At 49.6% G+C, this 21,078-nt stretch overlaps 8 protein-coding genes across 8 annotated transcripts; 4 read left to right on the forward strand and 4 right to left on the reverse strand.

Annotated features, from left to right (window-relative positions):
- Positions 1 to 1,275: 1,275 nt before the first annotated feature.
- CDC60 (leucine--tRNA ligase CDC60) lies at positions 1,276 to 4,518 on the forward strand (the record flags this gene model as incomplete). Its single annotated transcript, XM_076686813.1, has 1 exon — positions 1,276 to 4,518. One exon carries the CDS (start codon positions 1,276 to 1,278, stop codon positions 4,516 to 4,518), a length of 3,243 nt encoding a protein of 1,080 aa, XP_076538971.1.
- Positions 4,519 to 7,061: 2,543 nt separating this feature from the next.
- Positions 7,062 to 8,477, forward strand: SEC61 (translocon subunit SEC61; the record flags this gene model as incomplete). The annotated part of the gene is made up of 1 exon (XM_076686814.1): positions 7,062 to 8,477. One exon carries the CDS (start codon positions 7,062 to 7,064, stop codon positions 8,475 to 8,477), a length of 1,416 nt encoding a protein of 471 aa, XP_076538972.1.
- A 2,013-nt stretch (positions 8,478 to 10,490) lies between these two features.
- Positions 10,491 to 10,911, forward strand: TRVA0_044S01002 (uncharacterized protein; the record flags this gene model as incomplete). Its single annotated transcript, XM_076686815.1, has 2 exons — positions 10,491 to 10,530; positions 10,598 to 10,911. 2 exons carry the CDS (start codon positions 10,491 to 10,493, stop codon positions 10,909 to 10,911), a joined length of 354 nt encoding a protein of 117 aa, XP_076538973.1.
- Positions 10,912 to 11,446: 535 nt separating this feature from the next.
- On the reverse strand, positions 11,447 to 12,397 carry TRVA0_044S01024 (uncharacterized protein; the record flags this gene model as incomplete). Its single annotated transcript, XM_076686816.1, has 1 exon — positions 11,447 to 12,397. The coding sequence occupies one exon, from the start codon at positions 12,395 to 12,397 to the stop codon at positions 11,447 to 11,449; it is 951 nt and encodes a 316-aa protein (XP_076538974.1).
- Positions 12,398 to 12,814: 417 nt separating this feature from the next.
- RPS30A (40S ribosomal protein eS30 RPS30A) lies at positions 12,815 to 13,114 on the reverse strand (the record flags this gene model as incomplete). The annotated part of the gene is made up of 3 exons (XM_076686817.1): positions 12,815 to 12,879; positions 12,935 to 13,055; positions 13,112 to 13,114. 3 exons carry the CDS (start codon positions 13,112 to 13,114, stop codon positions 12,815 to 12,817), a joined length of 189 nt encoding a protein of 62 aa, XP_076538975.1.
- Positions 13,115 to 13,596: 482 nt separating this feature from the next.
- TRVA0_044S01068 (YidH family protein) lies at positions 13,597 to 14,160 on the reverse strand (the record flags this gene model as incomplete). Its single annotated transcript, XM_076686818.1, has 3 exons — positions 13,597 to 13,698; positions 13,744 to 14,034; positions 14,086 to 14,160. 3 exons carry the CDS (start codon positions 14,158 to 14,160, stop codon positions 13,597 to 13,599), a joined length of 468 nt encoding a protein of 155 aa, XP_076538976.1.
- Positions 14,161 to 14,749: 589 nt separating this feature from the next.
- NNT1 (S-adenosylmethionine-dependent methyltransferase) lies at positions 14,750 to 15,514 on the forward strand (the record flags this gene model as incomplete). Its single annotated transcript, XM_076686819.1, has 1 exon — positions 14,750 to 15,514. The coding sequence occupies one exon, from the start codon at positions 14,750 to 14,752 to the stop codon at positions 15,512 to 15,514; it is 765 nt and encodes a 254-aa protein (XP_076538977.1).
- A 393-nt stretch (positions 15,515 to 15,907) lies between these two features.
- CTS1 (chitinase) lies at positions 15,908 to 17,602 on the reverse strand (the record flags this gene model as incomplete). Its single annotated transcript, XM_076686820.1, has 1 exon — positions 15,908 to 17,602. The coding sequence occupies one exon, from the start codon at positions 17,600 to 17,602 to the stop codon at positions 15,908 to 15,910; it is 1,695 nt and encodes a 564-aa protein (XP_076538978.1).
- Between the last annotated feature and the right edge of the window lie 3,476 nt (positions 17,603 to 21,078).

Raw genomic sequence — 21,078 nt, forward strand, 5'->3', positions numbered from 1 at the left:
CTTTTGATAATGCTAGAAAGGGGAGTATATGGCATATGTATACTAATTTGAATATCCGGAGTCAGTCCAGATTGATAGAATGTTGCAGCGCTTATTGCATTTTCTTTAGCCCGTGTTACCAGTGTCTGTGGTACAGAAAAAAGCCCCAAGGATGCTACCGATGGGGCTGAACTGGTCCCCCAAGCAAATTAGACTTAATGTGTCCGAGGGCCAGCCCTCGTGCTCCCGTAGTTGGGGGCAGAGCCCCCAAACCCCCGTAACCGGCAGCAATTCATATAGTAACTCGGAAGATGTTCTCATTACCCAGGCAAATGGTAATTCTGAGGAGCTCATCAAGTATGGAATCTCTTAAATTCTAAAAGAATGGAGTAATTGGTGCGCATATAACCATATTCTATATACACAGGTTGCAACACCAGCCATATATGAGCAATTCTGGTATTACTGGTCATCCTCAAAGGCATGGGGATCCCCGTGAATTGTGCTCGTCGAGTTTTACATTAAATAAAGGAAATAATTTCAGTGACTAAATTCAAGTGCAGTGCCGCTAACGCGAAATACTACTCTTGCTCAAGGAAAAATCATTTACCACACACAAGAAGGTTGATGCCGAAGTCATTAACTCCCTGTGGTGGATAAGATTTATTTAGGACATCTCTCGGTAGTTCATTTGTCAGTCAAAATGGGCAATCTGTTTATAAGGATTTTTTTGATCTAAAATAAAATGTCACTCGAGAAGAGAATGCCATTCAAGAAAATAGCGTCACTATTGTCAGTCCGTCTACCCAATAAGCTCATTGCATTGACCCAGGGGACAAATTCTCCCAGATTTTTTTATTGAAGATGTATATAGGATATCTATACTGATTGTAGCGAGCGTATTGAATTGTTCAGAATGCGTATAGAATATCTATAGTTAATTGTAGCGAGTTGAATTGCTCAGGACGTATATAAAATATCTATAGTTCATCGCAGTGAGTTGAATTGACCCCACCCCTGTTGAGGCACCAAAAAGCTTGAAACAGTTTATCCACAAGCCCGACGCGAAGCGTCGCCCGGGGGGTCTGGGGGGCTGGCCCCCCAGGAAGACGAGTCGGCCCAGGGGAATTCTGCGATGTTCGATGGGGCACGGCTGAAAGGGTTGGCGGGCGCCGGGGGTGACTCAAAAGTGAAAAAAACCTCCGACCTTGAGCTCTTTGAACCCTTTTCGAACTTTGGATCAGAGGAATATAATCCATCATGGCGAGCAAAGAAGGAGGGGGCAAGACCCTCGTAATGGAGAATACCGCTCGGCGAGATACTCTCATCGAGATTGAGAAGAAGTACCAAAAGGTGTGGGCCGAAGACAAGGTCTTTGAGGTCGATGCCCCGAGCCCCGAGGACAAGCGGGAGCTGGCCGAAAAGTACAAGTTCTTCGCGACGATGGCCTATCCATACATGAACGGTGTGCTGCACGCAGGTCACTCCTTCACTTTGTCCAAGGTGGAGTTTGCGACCGGCTACGAGCGAATGCTGGGCAAGCGAGCGCTGTTCCCGCTTGGCTTCCACTGCACGGGTATGCCCATTAAAGCGTGTGCTGACAAGCTGGTGCGAGAAATTGAGCTGTTTGGGCCCATGTTTGAAAACGTTCCAGCCGATGAGGACGAGCCAGAAGTGGTGGAGGCTCCAAAGCAGCGGGAAGATCTGTCCAAGTTCAAAGCTAAGAAGTCCAAGGTGGCCGCTAAGCAGGGTCGAGGCAAGTACCAGTTTGAGATCATGCTCCAGTTGGGCATTCAACGGGAGGAGGTACAGAAATTTGCTGATGCCGACTACTGGCTGACGTATTTCCCTCCGCTGTGCAAGCGGGACTGCTCCGACTTTGGCGCGCGAATTGACTGGCGACGGTCGTTTATTACGACGGATCGAAACCCGTACTACGATGCTTTTGTGCGATGGCAGCTTAACCGGCTTAAGGAAGGCGGAAAGATCAAGTTTGGCGAGCGGTATACCATCTACTCTGCCAAGGATGGGCAGCCGTGCATGGATCACGATCGACAGGTCGGTGAGGCTGTCAACCCGCAGGAGTACACTGGTATCAAGATCAAGATGCTCGAGTGGGCGGAGCCGGCCCGGGAGATTGCCGACCAGTTCGGTCTTCGGGAGAAGAATGTTTACCTTGTGGCTGCTACGCTGCGACCAGAGACGATGTACGGTCAGACGTGCTGCTTTGTGTCTCCCAAGATCACCTACGGCGTGTTTGATGCCGGAAATGGCGATTACTTCATCACCACTGAGCGTGCGTTCAAGAACATGAGCTACCAGCACCTTACGCCTAAGCGAGGTGAGCACACGCCAATTACTGAGATCTCCGGTGCCCTTTTGGTGGGTTCCAAGGTCAAGGCGCCGCTTTCGGTTTACCCAGAGGTGCGAGTTCTTCCTATGGAGACTGTTCTGGCCAAGAAGGGTACCGGTGTCGTTACTTCGGTGCCCAGCGACTCTCCAGACGACTTCATCACCTCGATTGATCTCCAGAACAAGCCGGAGTACTACAAGATTGAGAAGGAATGGGCCTCTCTGGCTCCCGTAGAAATCGTAGAGACGCCAACCTACGGCCGGCTCACTGCCCCCAAGGTCGTAGAGGAGCTCAAGATCAAGTCTCCCAAGGACAAGGAAGCTCTGGCCCAGGCTAAGGAGATCGCTTACAAGGAGGGCTTCTTCCAGGGTACCATGATCATTGGCAAGTACAAGGGCGAGCGGGTCGAGGAGGCCAAGCCAAAGGTGCGACAGGACCTGATTGAGTCTGGCGAGGCGTTTGTCTACTCCGAGCCAGAAGCCCTTGTTATTTCGCGAAGCGGTGACGAGTGCATCGTTTCTCTCGAGGACCAGTGGTACATGGACTACGGTGAGCCAGCGTGGCGATCCCAGGCCGAAGAGTGCCTCAAGAGCATGAACACTTACACCTCCGAAACGCGACACGGCTTCGAGAAGGTGCTTGACTGGCTGCGAAACTGGGCGCTCTCGCGATCGTATGGTCTTGGTACCAAGATCCCATGGGACCCTAAGTACCTCTGCGAGTCTCTTTCCGACTCCACCGTCTACATGGCCTACTATACCATCTGCCACTTCCTCCATGCCGACTTCTACGGCCAGGAGAAGGGTATCCTTGGTATTGGGGCCGACGAGATGACCGATGATGTGTGGGATTATGTGTTCCATCACACCGAGGAGCCTCCAAAGGACTCGACCATCTCTAAGGAGAAGCTCGACAAGATGCGGTCTGAGTTTGAGTACTTCTATCCGCTTGATGTGCGAATCTCCGGCAAGGATCTTATTCCAAACCATCTTACCTTCTTCATTTATGTCCACACTGCGCTGTTCCCCAAGAAGTTCTGGCCACGAGGCATCCGAGCCAACGGCCATCTTCTGCTCAACAACGAGAAGATGTCCAAGTCTACGGGTAACTTCATGACCCTCGAGGAAGCCGTGAAGAAGTTTGGTGCTGATGCGTCGCGAATTGCGCTTGCTGACGCCGGTGACACTTTCGAGGACGCCAACTTTGACGAGGCCAACGCCAACGCAGCCATTCTGCGACTCTACGTGCTCAAGGAGTGGATCGACGAGACCCTGGCCAACCTGGACTCTCTCCGAGTGGGCCCTAAGGACTCATTCTTCGACGCCGCCTTTGAAAACGAGATGAACGAGCTCATCACCAAGGCCAAGGAGAGCTACGACAATGCACTCTACAAGAACGCGCTCAAGTTCGGCCTCTTCGACTTCCAGATCTCTCGAGACTACTACCGAGACTCGACTGCCCAGGGTGCCGGCATGCACCGAGACCTTGTACTTCGATACATTGAGACTCAGGCGCTGCTTCTGTGCCCAATTGCTCCACACTTCGCTGAGTACGTCTGGAGGGAGAAGCTGGGCCACAAGACCTCTGCGCACGACGCTGCGTTCCCGCAGGTCTCCAAGCCGGTCGAGAAGTCGGTCAGCGCTGCTCTTGAGTATGTTCGGGACGTTGCCCGAGCCGTGCGAGAAACCGAGGGCGCCAACCTCAAGAAGAAGAAGAAGGGCCCCGAGTTTGACCCCAAGAAGGCCTCCAAGCTCACCTTCTACGTGGCTGTGAGCTTCCCCGAGTGGCAGGACCAGTTCATTGAGCTGGTGCGAGAGCGGTTCTCACAGATGCAGCTCGATATCACGCCAGAGCTCAAGCAGCAGGTGGGCAAGACGGGCGACGTCAAGCGTGGTATGCAGTTCATCAACTTCCTTAAGTCGCGTATCTCGCAGGGCGAGGCACCAGACGCCGTGTGCAACCGAAAGCTTGTCTTTGACGAGATCGCTACCGTTAAGGCGGTGCTTCCGCTGCTCGAAAAGGCTCCGGCTGCTACTAACGTGACCGAGGTGCAGGTCGTGGTCATGAACGAGGACCGCCAGGGCGGCAAGGACCTCCAGACTAGCGAGGCCGTTGAGATTCCAAACAACAAGGTCACCCAGGACGCTGTTCCAGGCACCCCAGGCATCACCTTGGTCAACCTTTAATTATTTTTTTCTTGGATTTGTAAAATACCTGGGTAATAGATTTATGCATTATACTTTGCTCGAGACGAGAGCATCTGAGGAGTCCCAGATATCAGGAGAAGATCGAAGGAATGGAAGAGATAATCCTGAGCTAGAGAAGTACTAATCGGTCATAGGTAAACAAGCAGCCATGACGAACGACGAACGAAGAGGAGCCTTAAATAGTTTACATGGTTGAGGTGCTATCATGGTCGCAAGCTAAGAAGGGGGTCAGCATCAGGAGAGAGCAACATATGATGCTGGTAGAAATGCAAAGTTCAATTGGCCCGTGTACATCACAGGCTTCTACATATGGAAGTTTATAATTTATATCGACACAGTAATAAGCATGAGCTACGCCAAAGGATGATATCCTCTGTCTAGTTATGGAGCCAAGGCACGGCTGTGCTGAGAGTTGCTGGACTTGGCCCCTGGACCAGTTCAAGGAACTACCACTGTACTGTACCAGTCAAATAAATTAAAATTTCTGGGGTTCAAGAAACCTACTCTTGGAATACCTACGCGTGTAGTTAGCTTTATATTTGTCGGGCCCTTTTAGACTTTTTCTTCGGCTCTTCTTGAGATCTAAGCAATTCCACAATGCCTCTTTTCCTATTTCTCTCATTGCTCACCTCAGATTGGTCACGACCTTTTAATAAAAAATAGAAATTACTACCGTTAGATGAGCCTTTCGAATGCGAGTAGAGTTGTTGCGCAACTCTATCCATCTCTTCCTCAGTACCATATTTTTTCTTCATCCAGCTACCATTGCCGCCAATTTCAATTTATTTAGAGAGTTTGTATGTTACCGGTAGCATTTGACCGTCGTTTCTTACGTACTCCCACTGATTTTGAAGTCAGAAAAATCTTTCATAGGTGTCATTCTTGGACCCGGAAAGTGAACAGGCTGTGGAGAATGCAATCATACTACACAATTTCGTGTTATTGGATTCAACCTGAGATGTTGCATGTTATTCTTTCTTGCTATTTGCTATTGTGATATATTGAAGAGCTTACATCAATTGTATCAGTTCTACAGCCTTTCAATACATTGGACATTTCTGGGGTAGCTCCAATTAAGTGGGCTTACGTCTATTACGTCTATTCCGCAAGAGTAGTAAGTACCGTAGTACTAAGTTACACAAGCTGTTAGGGAGTCAATTGTTGACTTATATTATACTGCAAATGAATTGAAAATGCGGAAAAAAACAGAGCTGCTTCAATCATCTAACAAAACATTAAACACTCCTGGGATCAATTGAGAGGGTGAGGTTTAGGGGAACCCGTTAATTACCGGCAGAAGCCTCATGAAAAATAAGATACAGGGGTAAAGTCTTAGACATCTGTGCGGCTCGGTCGTGGGGTCCATAAGCGACTGAACGCCCAAACAGCATGATCATAACGGGGCATTGTATCTGACTTTATATTAAGCAATCATTGATGTGTCAGCTTCCTAGAGTGTTGTTACTTGAGGCATCCAGCTCAGTTGTAATCGTAATTCAGATTGTATAATATCGATAAACACCCCCCAGTATACCAATCTCTACGGGCCCTTCGCGAAGCGGAGCTACGGGGGGTCTGGGGGGCTGGCCCCCCAGGACGTTTGACCGGCAGGTTTGTCATTTTCTGGGGAAGAGCCTCCGCGAAGCGGTGCCCCGGCTTGAGGGGAGGTATTGTCTTCAATAAGAAGGAAGAGAGACTTATGAACACTCGTCCTTAAGGCGATGAAATTCATCGTCCAGATGATGCTTGAAAGCAGCAAACTTGCGACCAAACGTTTCACCGCACTTCCAGCATGTGAGCGTTTCCAATTTGACGCCCGCCCCGCCAGGCAGCCTGGGATCCGAGTCTTGCAGTTGGGGTATCTCATCAAACGGCACGAAAAAGTCGCTATTAAACGTCATATAATGCTTAAAGTTTTTCAACCGTGACGAGTGCATATCCCGTGAAATGATATGGATGTGTAAATGGGCCAGAGACGGTCTTGAATGAACACCAATCTTGAGCATATCCTCGCCGCAATTTGGCCCGAGAACCGCCCGAAGCTTCTCCAATGCTCTCGGGACCATCAATTGAACCACTTTACGAGTTTTTTCGTACAAATCTTTATCTTTTCTTAACACGTCCAACGGATGACGGGTGTTAACCTGCTTATCCCTGGGGAGCACTAACCAGTGCACTGTCGCCTTGGGATACGCATCATTGATTACTACAAAGTCCTCATCATAATACACGACCTGGCTATCCCCCTCAGGAGCCTCCAAGTACTTCCCCAATGCGTATCGGAACGCCATTACTCATTATCCTCCTGCGTCCATTTAATCCCTTTGCTCCGCGTTTTGTATCGGGCCGCGCGAAGGGGGGGTTTTGAAATATTGAAACCCGACACATCACCAACTTCCTAAGTGCTATCCGACACATCACCAACTTCCTTAGTGCTATCCGACACATCACCAACTACTGGTATATCCTCCGTATAGCAAACACTTCTCCCCCGATAAGAACGAATTGTGAAGTGAAATAAAATGAGCGGAGTGCGGTTCCTGGATTTGGTCAAGCCGTTTGCACCGTTCCTGCCTGAGGTGTCTGCCCCAGAGCGCAAGGTGCCCTTCAACCAGAAGCTCATGTGGACGGCGGTGACCCTAATGATCTTCCTCGTCATGAGCGAGATCCCGCTTTATGGCATTGTGTCGAGCGATTCGAGCGATCCGCTTTTGTGGCTGCGAATGATGCTGGCGTCCAACCGTGGTACCCTTATGGAGCTCGGTATCACGCCCATTGTGTCCTCCGGCATGGTTTTCCAGCTATTGGGGGGTACCCACCTCATTGAGGTCAACATGGAGGATAAGGGGGACCGTGAACTGTACCAGACGGCCCAGAAGTTGCTGGCTATCATTCTGGCGCTGGGTCAGGCGACTGTGTATGTTTTGACTGGAATGTACGGTGTACCGTCCCAGTTGGGTGCTGGCGTGTGCCTGCTGCTCATTCTGCAGCTGGTGTTTGCTGGTCTCGTAGTAATTCTTCTCGATGAGCTTCTCCAGAAGGGCTACGGCCTTGGAAGCGGCATTTCGCTGTTCATTGCGACCAACATCTGCGAATCAGTCTTCTGGAAGGCGTTTGCCCCGACCACGGTCAACAGTGGAAGAGGATATGAGTTCGAGGGCGCTGTTGTAGCCATGATCCACCTGCTGTTCACGCGAAAGGACAAGACTCGGGCCCTTTATGAGGCTTTCTACCGACAGAACCTGCCCAATATGTTCCAATTGCTGGTGACCATTGCCGTCTTTGGCCTTGTTGTTTACCTGCAGGGGTTCCGTATTGAGATCCCCGTCAAATCGACGCGATCCCGGGGCCCTTACGGTTCCTACCCGATCCGACTCTTCTACACGTCGAACCTGCCAATTATGCTCCAGTCTGCTCTGTCCTCCAACATTTTCATCATTTCACAGATGATCTACTCGCGGTACCCATCTTCCATCCTCTCCAAGCTTCTGGGCACCTGGGAGCCAAGGGAGGGCTCCGCACAGCTTTACGCTGTCAGCGGCATCAGCTACTACATGCAGCCACCCACCAGCTGGCAGGAGGCTTTGCTCGACCCGATCAAGACTGTCGTCTACGTAGCGTTTGTGCTGGGTGCTTGCGCCGTCTTCTCCAAGACGTGGATCGAGATCTCGGGTACCTCGCCTCGGGACGTCGCTAAGCAGTTCAAGGACCAGGGGCTGGTCATTGCCGGCCGACGAGAGACTTCGGTGTACAAGGAGCTCAAGAAGATCATCCCCACTGCCGCCGCTCTGGGTGGTGCTACCATTGGCGCTCTCTCGGTCGCCAGCGACCTGCTGGGCACTCTGGGCTCCGGTACCGGTATCCTGCTTGCTGTGACTACTATCTACGGCTACTTCGAGACCGCCGCCAAGGAGGGCGGCATCAACTTCCAGCTGTAATCGGCTCCTGATTCATTTATTATATATCTACCACCGGTACTCGGTCTAGATTGAAACGGGGCCCTTCGAGGCCAGTAGCGTTATACCGCCACGGAATTGCTGAGCCTACATTTGTGTAGACGTATCAATATAGTTGCATTCCTCTACCTATACATTGGGGGGACCAGTCCTCCCCAAACCCCCCTGAGGCTCCGCTTCGCGGAGGGATTGTAGATGGTTAAATGGAAGCAGCGGAATATTCCCCCCTGGGGCACCGCTACGCGGGGATTCACGACTATCGTAGACATTTCGTTACAGCCTCCCAACGCGCGCACAAAATTTGCAACAGAGTTTGTGATGTAAGTACGCGGCTGTAACCAATTTTGTGACGACCTCCGCGAAGCGGAGCTACGGGGGTTTGGGGGCTGGCCCCCAAGTCAATTGAAGCTACCATAGTGTTCATGGGCTCCACTACGCGGAGTTGTAGCTTGATTAGCCCGTATAAATACGCTAGAGCTTGTCGTATAATTCCTGAGGTATTAATTGAAACTTTTGACTGGTAATGGCTCTTCTTATTAGTGACCTTTTTATTCTCAACTCCTCTAGACACATCTTGGCTACTTGAATACTCGTAGTATAGTTTGCTTTCCCTCTTTAACTTATTCGATGCGGTACCTATGGTACTACCGTGGTACCGGTACTAAGTTGACTGAGTGAAGCATCCTCGTCCTTTTGTGAAGTTAATTATAGCATTCCACTCCCGAGTGAACTAATACATACGATACTAAATAATGACTGTCCTCTAAGCAGACTGCGATAAGACGCGCTAGGTTGACGCTACTAATACCGGTAACCGGGGAGTAAATGAAGCCAGAGAGAAGGTAAAGTCATATCCCGACTCAGTTTTTGAAAATGAATAACCAACAAGTCCACTAAACATATCAGCAAGACCTCCGCGAAGCGGAGCTACGGGGTCTGGGGCTGGCCCCAGGGAAAGCACAGTCGCAACAAGTATATTAAAGGAAGGCTTTCGAGCGGTATGGAATGCACAGCCGCACGGGCGCGACGATCAAAAAGGCTTGGCTCTCGTGCATTGATCGACCGCGTATTTAATCCCTGAAAAAAAAATTCGGAGAACCAGTTGCCGGGCGGAATACGCGTAACCAATTGGCCGCCTTCGAAATCGAGGCAGCTTTTTTAGAGCACGCAGCTTGCGTTACAATGTAATATGTATAAGGGGAGAGGGGAGGGGGAAAGCAGAAGCGAGTGGGAAACACTTTCGAAACTTGCAGGCATCAACAAGTACTGCTACTATTATTGTAATACATGCGGCATGCTATCTACACAAAAAAGTCAACAACAATGCATTATAATGCCTTCCAGGGGCGGTGGTGGTGGTGTATACGCCAAGTCGCCAAGCAACACAAGAACGAGCCCTTTCAACTCCTTTGTCGCGAACGCAAGTCGCAAAGACGGAGTCTCACCCTTAGCGGACGCGCGCGCGGGCGGAACGGTTATGGCGGCCGATCCCGAGCCCGTCAAAGGGACGATCCCTCTCCCGCTCGCGCCGATGCGAAACCCTCGGAAAAACTCCCATCGACTAAGGGGATGCCGTGCTATTAATGGACAGCCCCTACAACCAGCACAATGACACACATGGCAGAGGATGCCCAGGCAACCGAGGAAAACCCAGGAGGCTGGCGATCGGGGGAGGGACGATTAAGGTTGAAGGCGTTGTCATCGCTCGTCTTTTCGTTGTTCAATGGGCATCGTTGCACTCTGTCTAAGGCAATTGCGTCAGACTGCGGTGGTGGCTGATACCCTGAGTGTCTCAAAGCGCAAAAAAAAAAAAGGAGTGACGAACCGGCTTATAATAGTAGCAGAGTTAGACGGGGTCTTTTCCTTCTCTTGCCAGGAGTTGTAACGAACTCAAAAGCTTCTTTGGCGTTATTCATATTACATCCACAATCTCCTTCGTTTTGTTGGTACTTTTTTTGCATATTTTTTTGAAGAGAGATGGACTTGTTCAAGTGGATGGTGTTGTCGCTGGTAGCGGCTTTGTCCTTGGCAGCTGGTAAGTAGTATTGGGAAGCCGTTAAGGGTTAAATAAAAAAACGGTTGGACAGGCTAACCTTGGATAGATATTGACCGGGTTACTACGACCCAAGCGCCAGCATCGTCTTCGTCACCGTCAGTGACGGTTGCGCCCTCGCCTACTCTGGTGTGGGTGACTATTGGTACCGCTTTGGTTGATGTGATGGTGACTACTGGGGCTTCTGCGTTTGAGAGTACTTCGACCAGCTACAACGTTGTTCAGACGCCATACACCCAATCGTTCTCGCAGCCATACTCGACGCTTTATACGCCAAAGTCGGGGACCATTGGTCTAGGGACCATTAAAGGCACTGTGGGAACGGTCCGGCCGGATCGAGTGGTTGCTGTAACTGGTTCCTAGCCGTCTTTTCGATCTTAGCATTTTTTTTTCCCTTTTTTAACCGCACACGTTTATAGAGCTTGGTCGTGTTGCTCAAAATTTTTGCATGTTGGAATCTTCATTCCTCGTTTCGTATTGTATAAGATGTATCATTGTCATGGTCAATGCTTTGCCATTCGCAACCGGCTTATCGTTATTGTAGTAAGTGACTCTACAATGCTTTATCACCGTCGTAGTATACCGTCGTAGTATACCGTCTTGGTAGGAAGTGACTCCACAATGCCTTACCACCATATTTAGGATATCACCACATGATACAAGATTTCACCATAGTAGTATACCATCTTTGTAGTAAGTGACTCCACAATGCCTTACCATATGGTATAATGTACCACCTTCGTACTATCAAACGAAATCAACAACCATATGATATACATCACCATCGTAGTAAGCGACACAATGCCTTACCATACAATACATCGCCTTATCGCAATCACTTGTACCACATAGTAAGTAAAATGAAGAATAGCAAGTGACGTGTGACGATAAAAAAAGATTATGCCTTGGCGAATTGGACTAGGACAATAGCCTCCGGGATATGCGTGTAATCCATAAAAGACAAACACAGCATCTCATACTCCTGCAACGGCCGCAAGAACCCCCGTTTTAGCAGGTTATGGACGAATTGAGCCAGCATGCGCACACTACCATCGCTTGCCGACGTAGCGAGATTAAACTCAACATACTCATAAACAAGCTGCCGAGTCTCGTTGATCTCTGGCGAACTACCATCCTCCCTGTAAAGCACCAGGGCGTTTCGGAACACCAAAGTGAAAATAAACTCTGTCCACGTATTAGACACTTTGGTGTGCCTCAACTGGGTAACCACAGCTTGCCTTGCCGGGTGAGAGACAGGAAGCGTCCCTATTATTCTCCGGTAGGTCTCAATGTACTCTGAATTGAGTTCTCCACCCCCAATTGCCTGCGAAACTAATGACTCGGGCAGGTCATAGACATGTCTATCCCCGCCAACTGTCAAATCTGCACCAACTGAGGTTTCCGGGATCATCTGGTATGACAGAATTGAGTCGAGTTCAAACGAGTTGACCCCGCTGAGCGCTAAACGCGCAATCTCCGCTACAGGACCCCTTGGCTCGCATTGAGCCCTGCGTATAAAGTACACAGTAAACGGGTTTCGCGGTAGATAAGGGTTATATCGGTACAGCCAGTACGTTGCCGCAGCACGCAAAAAGGTATTCTGCGACTCTGCGCTTAATCTATACACCTGCAGGGCGTACAGAAACCTCGATCCAGCATCGTCATCCGTCAAAGAAACCCGCGAAAGGTTCTCCAGGTCGAGAAAGTGCCTTAGATTGGTGTTCTCCTGCCTAGGATCGTCTGGCTGTGGGAACATTGCCAACCCCTGGGCCGCTCTACTCGACATGACCTCAGCCAGCGGAGTCAAATCCTTCTCCACCGAGCCTGTATCCGATGCTAACCATTTCATTCTACGATACAAAATCTACGATTTGGCACCCTACGAGAATCAACTACCTGGAGTGAACTAGTTGGAAACGAACTGGAGAAATGAAGAGATGCAAAAGATCTAGGTGGGTCGCGCGCTACCCCCCACAGACCACACAGCATATGCCCCATCAATGACCCACATCCTCCCATTCTCCCTGATGTGTCGCAAGATGGAGAAGGAGTAGTCACAGACATTATCACAGCATCACCACAAAAGTGGCAAACCATACCTGGAGTAATGTTGAAAAAAAAAACACGCTTTATCACACCACTCTTCGATCCAGCTCTCTCCAAACAGTTCAACCAAATAGATCCCTTTTAAGTAGCCCACAGGTTCATGGCAAGAAAATAGTGGCTTTTAATACATTATCATAATATTAACGTGGCTTCTCTCCATTTAGGAAGATGGAGCTGGGTTGGACTTTCGCTTGCCGTTGGTCAGAGTAACGTTAACGAATCGTCCTGCTTCTAGTTAGTCATTTCTTCTTTTCCAGTTTTCTGTCGTGCAATCACTTACGAGTGTACAAGATTCGCTTGTAAGCTCGGCCCTTTGGCATCTTCTTCTTCTCCTGCTTGTCGACCTTTGGAGTCTGCGACTTGACCTTACCGGCACGAGCGAGGGAACCGTGAACTTTACCCTACATCCAAATCGTCAGCTATCCTTTCAGCACATCTCCATCCGATCTCAACCTACCATTGTTTATCTGTGTAGTGTCGTTACTTTGGTGGGAATGGAAAAATGAAAAAACTGCAGCTGTCTTTGGACCTTTGCCGCCACCGCCAACTTTTGCCGTCCCGGCAAACCCCGGTTGGGAGTTCATCCTCTCCCCCACCACCTCCCCCCTCCAGCAGTGCTAGCGCGCGCGCATCATCAAACAAACCTTCTTTTCTTGATTATGTTGGGAGTTATGTAAGTTACGGGAAATAACAGTCACGTCACGTGGAAGTCTCGGTGCGGCGCTCCATGCGGCTCTCCTCGAATACGCTCTGGTAGTGATGCTAATGGGGGGACAAGTCCCCCCAAACCCCCCTGAGGCTCCGCTGCGCGGAGATATTGTAGAGACCAATGTGTCCTCCGCGAAGCGGAGCTACGGGGGTTTGGGGGCTGGCCCCCAAGTCAATTGAAGCTATAATGGGGCTCCGCTGCGCGGAATGTATGTATTCCAGAATTATGTAATGTCACAGCACGATCTGTGCTTTAATAAAGTCTGTAGAGGCTTCGTAGTCCTTGGAACCTGTGCCGGCAAGGTCAATGAGTACCCCAAACGTAATCACCACAAGCTTGTCCTGTTAGTTATAGTTGTAAGATATGGGGGAAGTACTTACCGCGGTGGTGAGAAGAAACGACAACATGATGATGACACGGGACACCGGGAACAGGCCCTTTTGTAGCAGCTTTTGTGTGTAGAAGTAGCGCACCATACCGCTGATGATGACGATGAGCCCTACGCCCACAAATAGACTGCCTAGCACCGTGGAAAGGCGTCTGACGAACCACTGTTCGTCCTCGGCCACCTGGGCGATATTGAGCCTGAAGAACTGGGTCACGGCTACGCCAATAGAGGCAAATGCTAGCGAGGTCCTCAGCCACGCCAGGAAAGTTCGCTCATTAGCAAGCTGATCTCGGTTAGTTTTTTACGTAACAATTGATTATATTGGAGTACTTACATGGTCTCTAGCAGTGGCTCCAGTGTTCTCCAGCTCTACGGTTCTTAGATCGCTCACTCGTAGCCCAAATACCATGCCAAAATGATCGAGGAGGGGTTATCGGCTGGCGGGGTTCGTATTTATCCCAACTCTGCGATGCCGTGTTGAAGTGTGTCGCATTTGGTCCCTTGCCGGCATCTGTGAAATGACGACATCTCCGTCTTCGATCGCGTATCCTCCGCGCAGCGGAGCCCCAGGGGGGTTTGGGGGGACTGGTCCCCCCAATATTGCTTCTACTAAACCGCTAATAATATTGGTAGAATGTATTCGAGGGCCAGCCCTCGAGCTCCCGTAGGTCCGCTTCGCGGAGGTTCCCTGAACGCTGTTACGAAAATTGGTTACAGCCGTGTGAACCTGTTACAAACTCTGTAACAAAATTTGTGCTCGCGTTGGGAGGCGAACTCCGTTACACTGTAGCAAAGTGACTACGATAACCACGAACCTCCGCGTCAGCGGAGCCCCCAGGGGGGTTTGAGGGGACTGGTCTCCCCATAATATCACTATACCAGTTGGTATTGGACCGTGTAATCGAGAGATAGCCCCTCGAGCTCTCGTGGCTCCGCTTCGCGGAGGTTTCACCATCATGCATTTCGAAAGGACAATTTTTTTTTTCGATCACGATAACATGTCGGATATAGAAGACTCGCTCGATCTGTTTGCAGAGCCGGAGGATTTCCGTCCTCCTCCTCCAGAGCCCACTTTCCAGAGCTACAGGAGACAGGATCTGGCCGCAGATCCGGCTGAGATCAAGCTGCGGTTAGTAGGGAACTCACCGCTTTGGGGCCACTTGCTGTGGAACGCTTCGATCGTGACGGCGAACTACATCGACACACACCGTGAAGACCTGATCACCAACAAGCGAGTACTCGAGCTGGGAGCAGCAGCTGGCCTGCCCTCCCTGGTTGCTGCTCTGTCGGCATCGCATGTCGTGGTAACCGACTACCCGGACCTTGATCTGCTCGAGAACCTCAACTACAATGCTGCATTGCTCAAAGAACAGACCCAAAAAGAGCTGCCGATATCGGTAATTGGCCATATCTGGGGCTATGACGCTACCGAGCTGCTGACGACTCCATCTCCGACGAACGGGTCGACGGGCAAGTTTGACTTCATTATTCTTTCCGATCTCATCTTTAACCACTCTCAGCATGATAATATGTTGAAGACGTGCGATGCTTGCCTCGCTGAGGGCGGGACTATTCTTGTTGTATTCACTCACCATCGGCCCTGGTTGGCGGACAAGGATCTGGAGATGTTCGAGCGGGCCGAAAAGTTCGGGTTCAAGTCCACCAAGCTGCCTGACATCAAGATGGACCCAATGTTTGCCAAGGACCCGGGTAGCGTCGACGTCAGGAGCACAGTCAATACTTATATTCTAACGAGACAGTAGCTTCTTTGAAAACTGCTCAATTGACGACTTTGCGACAACTTTCTAACATACTAATCGAGAACTGGATGTTACGCCTTAGACAACTGGTTGTTTAATACTAATAGAGAACTAGACAATACACAAGAGAACTAGAAGCTACTGGGGCTCTGCCACAGAGCCCGTAGTTGGGGGCTCTGCCCCCAAACCCCCTTTTCGATGGAATCAATTCGTATTGTGATATCTCCGCGAAGCGGAGCTCAGGGGGGTTTGGGGGGCTAGCCCTCCAAGTGCTGGTATGGAAATTCGAGGTTCTTCTAGTGGATGTTGTATTTCTTGCAACCTATATAACAAATAAATCAAAACGAGGGACCGGCCTCAGTGTCTTATAAACGAGAGTAATGGGTTAGTGGATTTTTAGTGGGCGCCATAAACGTGGCCTGGGTTGAAACGAGCATGTCGAGGAACGAAGTCTCGCTTCTGGGCATTGATGAAGTTGCAGCCAACAAAGACGGCATCACCCTGGTTGCTAGCAGCGCAGGTAGTGCCCGCAGCACACTCAAAGAGCACCCACTTGTCGAAGTTGCAAATGGCGAACTTGCCGCCCTGGCACTGAACAGCACCCTCGGTGCAGTTGGTGCCAGCAGCAGATGGAGTGGTGGCCTGGAACTGGCCGTTGAGACAGCTTGAGAGGTCGCTACCGGTCTTGCCCTTGCAGACGGCTGGAACGGTCTCCTGCTTAACTGGGACCTGTGGGCCACCCGCGCCAGAGGAGTTGGTTGGCACAGCAGAGGCAGAAGTAGAAACAGTGACAGTGGCGATCTGCTCGACGCTGTAGACGGTGGAGTACTCAGTCGAGTAGAGAGTGGTGGTAGCCTGGGAAGTAGTCTGAGGAGCGGCGGTAGTAGCCTGGGCAGAGGAAGAAGCCTGGGCAGAGGAGGAGGAAGAAGCCTGGGCAACAGAGGTAGCCTGGGAAGAGGAGGAAGAAGTCTGGGCAGCCTGGGAAGTAGTGGAAGCAGCCTGGGCAGCCTGGGAAGTGGTAGAAGCCTGGGCAGAGCTGGAAACCTTCAAGAGGATGTTGTTGTTGGCGGCAGATGGAGAGGCAGATGGAGAGGCAGCAGCGGCGGAGGAGGAGGAGGAGCCAGAAGAGCCAGAAGAGCCAGAAGAGCCACCACCAATGATGTTCTGCATGGCCTGGGCATAGGACTCGCCGTTCACCTGGTTAGAGAAGCCCTGAGAAGCGTCCCACAGCATGATACCGCCAAAGGCCGAGTCATCACCAATGGAAGCAACGGCCGAAGAAACGGCCGAAGGGTCGACGTAGCCAGAACCAGCGGCAGAAGAAGAGCCCGGAAGACCGAGGTAGATCTTGATGTTCTTGTTTGGCGAGGTGTTCTTGGCGAAGTCAGACCAGGAGTCCCAGTTGAACGACTTGTCGACAGCGCATGGGTTGTTGTAGAACTGGACAAAAGCGAAGTCAATGTCAGAGTTAGCGAGGGCATTGCCAACGTTAGCATCTGGGTAGACACACTGAGGAGCAGCAGAGATGTAGTAGTCCTTATCGGCGCCGGAGTAGAGCTGACGCAGCTTGGTGACCATAGAGGCGTAGCCATTGCTGTTACTGTTCTCAATGTCGAGATCGAACCCGTCGACCTCAGCATCATCGAATGGACGAGTGTCGGAGCTACCACCACCGAACATGTCCCACAGCTGCTGGGCGAAGTCCTCGGCGTCGGAGTCGGCCTGGAAGCCGTAGCTGCCAATTGCACCACCGAGAGAGAGCATGACCTTCTTTCCGGCGGCCTGGCAGGACTTGATGTCCTCGCCGACCTGCGGCGCGTGGAGCAGAGTAGAGCCCGAGAAGGTCTCGGTGTAGCCAGCGATATTCAGGTTAGGAGTGCCGCTGCCGCTGAAGTCGTTAAGGAACGAAATCACGTACATGTCACCGGCGGTCTCCTGGCAGTAGTCGCCAAGGGACTGCTGCTGACCAGCAGAAGCCTGTCCCCAGTACATAACGACGTTGTCGCTTCCCGAGGCATCGAAAGTGGCGTTAGCTCCGGAGAGGAGAGGCAGACCAGCTGCCATAGCCTTCATCAACTTGGTATAGTACATCGTGAAAAAGAGAGAGCGAAAACTAATATAAATACAATAAGAAAAGAATGAATTGAGGCAGGAACTTATCAAAAGCCACGCTAGCTGCCAATTGTGTGTTTTTTAAGGTCAAGACCCGGACCGTAAGAAAAGAATGAAAGTGGATGTCAAAAAGATTGTGCAGATTGGAAACAGGAAAGATGGGCCAATTTATATCCGTGTCATGATAATCGTCCAGGCCATGACCTTTTCACCAGATTCATAGTATCTCCTTGCCCGAGAAAAAGCAACCCTCTGCAGATGTATACGCGAAAAGCCGTTAATTGAACCCGCACAGATCGATTCAGGCATGTGTGGAACACATGTTGCAGATTTTCGTACGCAGGTCGGAGACTTGTGAAACAGTGAGTTCAGGGATGATTGAGAAGAATGTTGAAGACAATTGTGACATAAACGGTTTTTGCTGTCAAATGTCAATTATGTCAGACTGACGAGGATTTTGCCAAGTCCAGTGTAGAACTGACTATTTAGATCTTATAGCAATACTGCTTCTTCCTTGGGTAGGGTAGGCAATGACGTTTAGGTCCCCCCCGATCTTCCGGTAAATGAGATACAGCACCCTGTATACAGGAGTCCAGCCTCCTTTTTTCGTTGCCAGGCAAGGATATAGCGAGGAGTAGGCCTGAGCGAGTCTGGCCCCTCGCCAGACGTCATACATCACCAATATACAGATGCAATAGAGCGAAACGCCTACCTGCGACGCTGTGCAGTGCACATGTGCAAATGTTACATTCGTTCCTGATATTCAGCATGCTCTCCTCTCGAGGGTCCACCCGGCGCATATGTATTGGAGAAAGCTCGGTATAACCCCCGAACACGTTGTAAAATTCGCGCTGAACACATTTTTCATATGGTCCGCATACGGGTCTCAATAACACTGGGTCAATGTTTTACGTGGCCTCAACATCTCCGATGGTGCCCCATTGTGCTGTTGTAGGACCCCCTGTCCTCCGGGAACGCGGTGGTATGGCCTAGTGTGGAAAAATACTAAAAAGCCGCAAGGCGGCTGCTAACCCACCCGGATATTACAGATAGGCGATTATTTCTGCGGCTAGACGCATGGATACTGTAATATCTCTGCGTCGTTTCAAGGTCGGTGGGTGTCTGCGGCGCTATGGGAAAACCTGTTTTAGCCCGCTGTCTAAGTGAGGCGGAAATATTATTTGAATCCCATGTGAACTACGTGGTTTTGAAGCTGTGTACCCAGTAGGTATGTAGTGGAGTACAATATAATAATGCGCATAGTCGAGCCGCTATACTTTGTCGTGGCGTGTTGTCATTTTCCCCGATGGACTTAGCGAACAGCAACCACCCATCGCCCCTTGCTTGACGAGTCGCTTAGAATAAACTTTAGAATTTGGCTACTTCAGTAACGGATTCAGCCTTACGAAACGGGAGTATACCGAACCCCTGTAGATTATGAGACTACTGGGCTTCTACGCGCTAGGGTATATAGGCATTTCATCGCCGAAATTATTGGCTATATGCAAGGCTCAGACATATAACATCATTTTGGCTTACAGGTAGAATTACAGCGTAGTGTATACCTACAGAAGTAGAACGGAGTTCGCTTGCCATTAGCCGAAGACCGCTAAGAGCAATGGCGTATGGTCCAGGGCCAAAGGTCTACGGCAGGTATTCCGTGTCTACAACAAGTCTCAAACAACTAATCGGATCTACGTGTCGCCGTGGGGGGTTCAAATCGTAAACCTTTGACTTAGTGGACATGTGACGAACGAAACATTAAAGATCTCTCGGAAGAGAGGACTGGTTCAATGTGTAAGACTTGTGTTAATTCCTTAATGTGTCGGCACTTCGAGTTCCGACAGCGAATTGTCGAAAAAACTTGAATTTTTCTTGGTATCTTTCTAGACTAATATGCATTAGTCCTTAGCTGACTCTAAAAGACTAATATGCACTAGTCCTTAACTGGCAAACCAATACCTACGTAGTACTACGGCAATATGGTGTCGGGTTTCGGAGCAACACTTGTGTGAGACTACGCAATTCTCCGGTATTTCTGCCTAATATTGCGAGCTGGAATCAATATAGGACCAAATATAGTTACACCTAATGGACAGAAATCCAAGCGCGACTATATTGACAACATTAAGATACGTAGGGAAGCTATAAGAACAACATAGGCGACAAAGGGGTACAATCGACTCTTGCGAATTAGCCCCACCTGCAGTGGAAATTAACTCCAAGCTGATAGAGGAGCGCGCTTTCGGCCGGGGTACGTGCACCGTACGTAAAGCTGGTTAGAAAATTTTTTTCGTTACGGGGTACAGTACCGGTCATGCGGATACAGTACACTACCGTTGTACTGAAATGCAGAAAAGAGTTCGGGACTCACGATGAAACGTTTTCTGAAACAACCGAACCAGCTTTATGCAAGATCTAAGGTGGCGCCGTTGGGATATTAAAGTTCATGTTACAAATCAATATACATGCTGTACATCTACTGTACAGTGCTGTACTGTATCTGGGGTTATACGGAAGAGCAGCCCGTATTGCAAGTCCCCAATTTTCATACAGCAGTTATCGAAACCAATCCTAGATGGTTTATTTTGTGGAATCTATGGCCAAAAAATACCTCCTCCGGCAACCTGTGGTGAATTTTTTTTTAATTGAACCAGAGGGTCCGCGGGAGAGTACTAGTTGATCCACTATTATAAGACAAGTCACATTGACTTATTCGAAAGACACTGCAGTAGATAAATCATATTACGCGTACTCTCGGCAAGTAATCTTCGGGAACACCCCTTTTGGTTACCATTACATGTGCTATTGAGAAAGGATTGGTAGTACTCATACTTATTTTCCACATTGGGGTATGCCTTTTTGCCGAAACGGTATTAGCCGCAAAACGTATCTTGCTTGATTGTATGCTTTAGGCAAACGTCTGATACATTCGTTTTCAAAAAGTTGAATAGGTAATACCAGGAGGTACTAGATTGGGCAAGACAATCCCTATTTAGTGCATTACACTTGTTCTAGACTAAAATTTTTACCAAAGCTTTTGATCCAGTGCCTTAGCTAATTAGATCACATACTCTCTGCATTCTGTTTTGGTGCTCCAACTTCGTCTTCTAAGTAAAAGCTAGTTCACAGAGTGGTACTTTTTGGATTTTTTTTTTGTTCAAGTAGCTGCTGTCCATCAAGAGAAAAGTCTCGGATGCCATGCTAAGCTTCTGTTAATTTTCCTTGAGAGCAAATTTCTGCAGCTTTTTATTATGGAACCGGCGGTTAAGCTGTGAAAACTCTTGTATATCGCATGGCTTTCAAACCATAGTACTAAGATATGTGCCAGCCTGCTTGGGTTGCGTTGTTATAACAATAGAGCACAGTGATGTTCTGTATGACGAGGGGATATAAAATAGAGTTAATTGCCAGTCAATAAATAACCATAGTGTAAGCCGAGGATGCACTTATAG

This window comes from Trichomonascus vanleenenianus (assembly GCF_965637985.1).
Source record: "Trichomonascus vanleenenianus strain CLIB 3782 genome assembly, contig: TRVA0_044S, whole genome shotgun sequence".
Lineage (NCBI taxonomy): Eukaryota > Fungi > Ascomycota > Dipodascomycetes > Dipodascales > Trichomonascaceae > Blastobotrys > Blastobotrys vanleenenianus.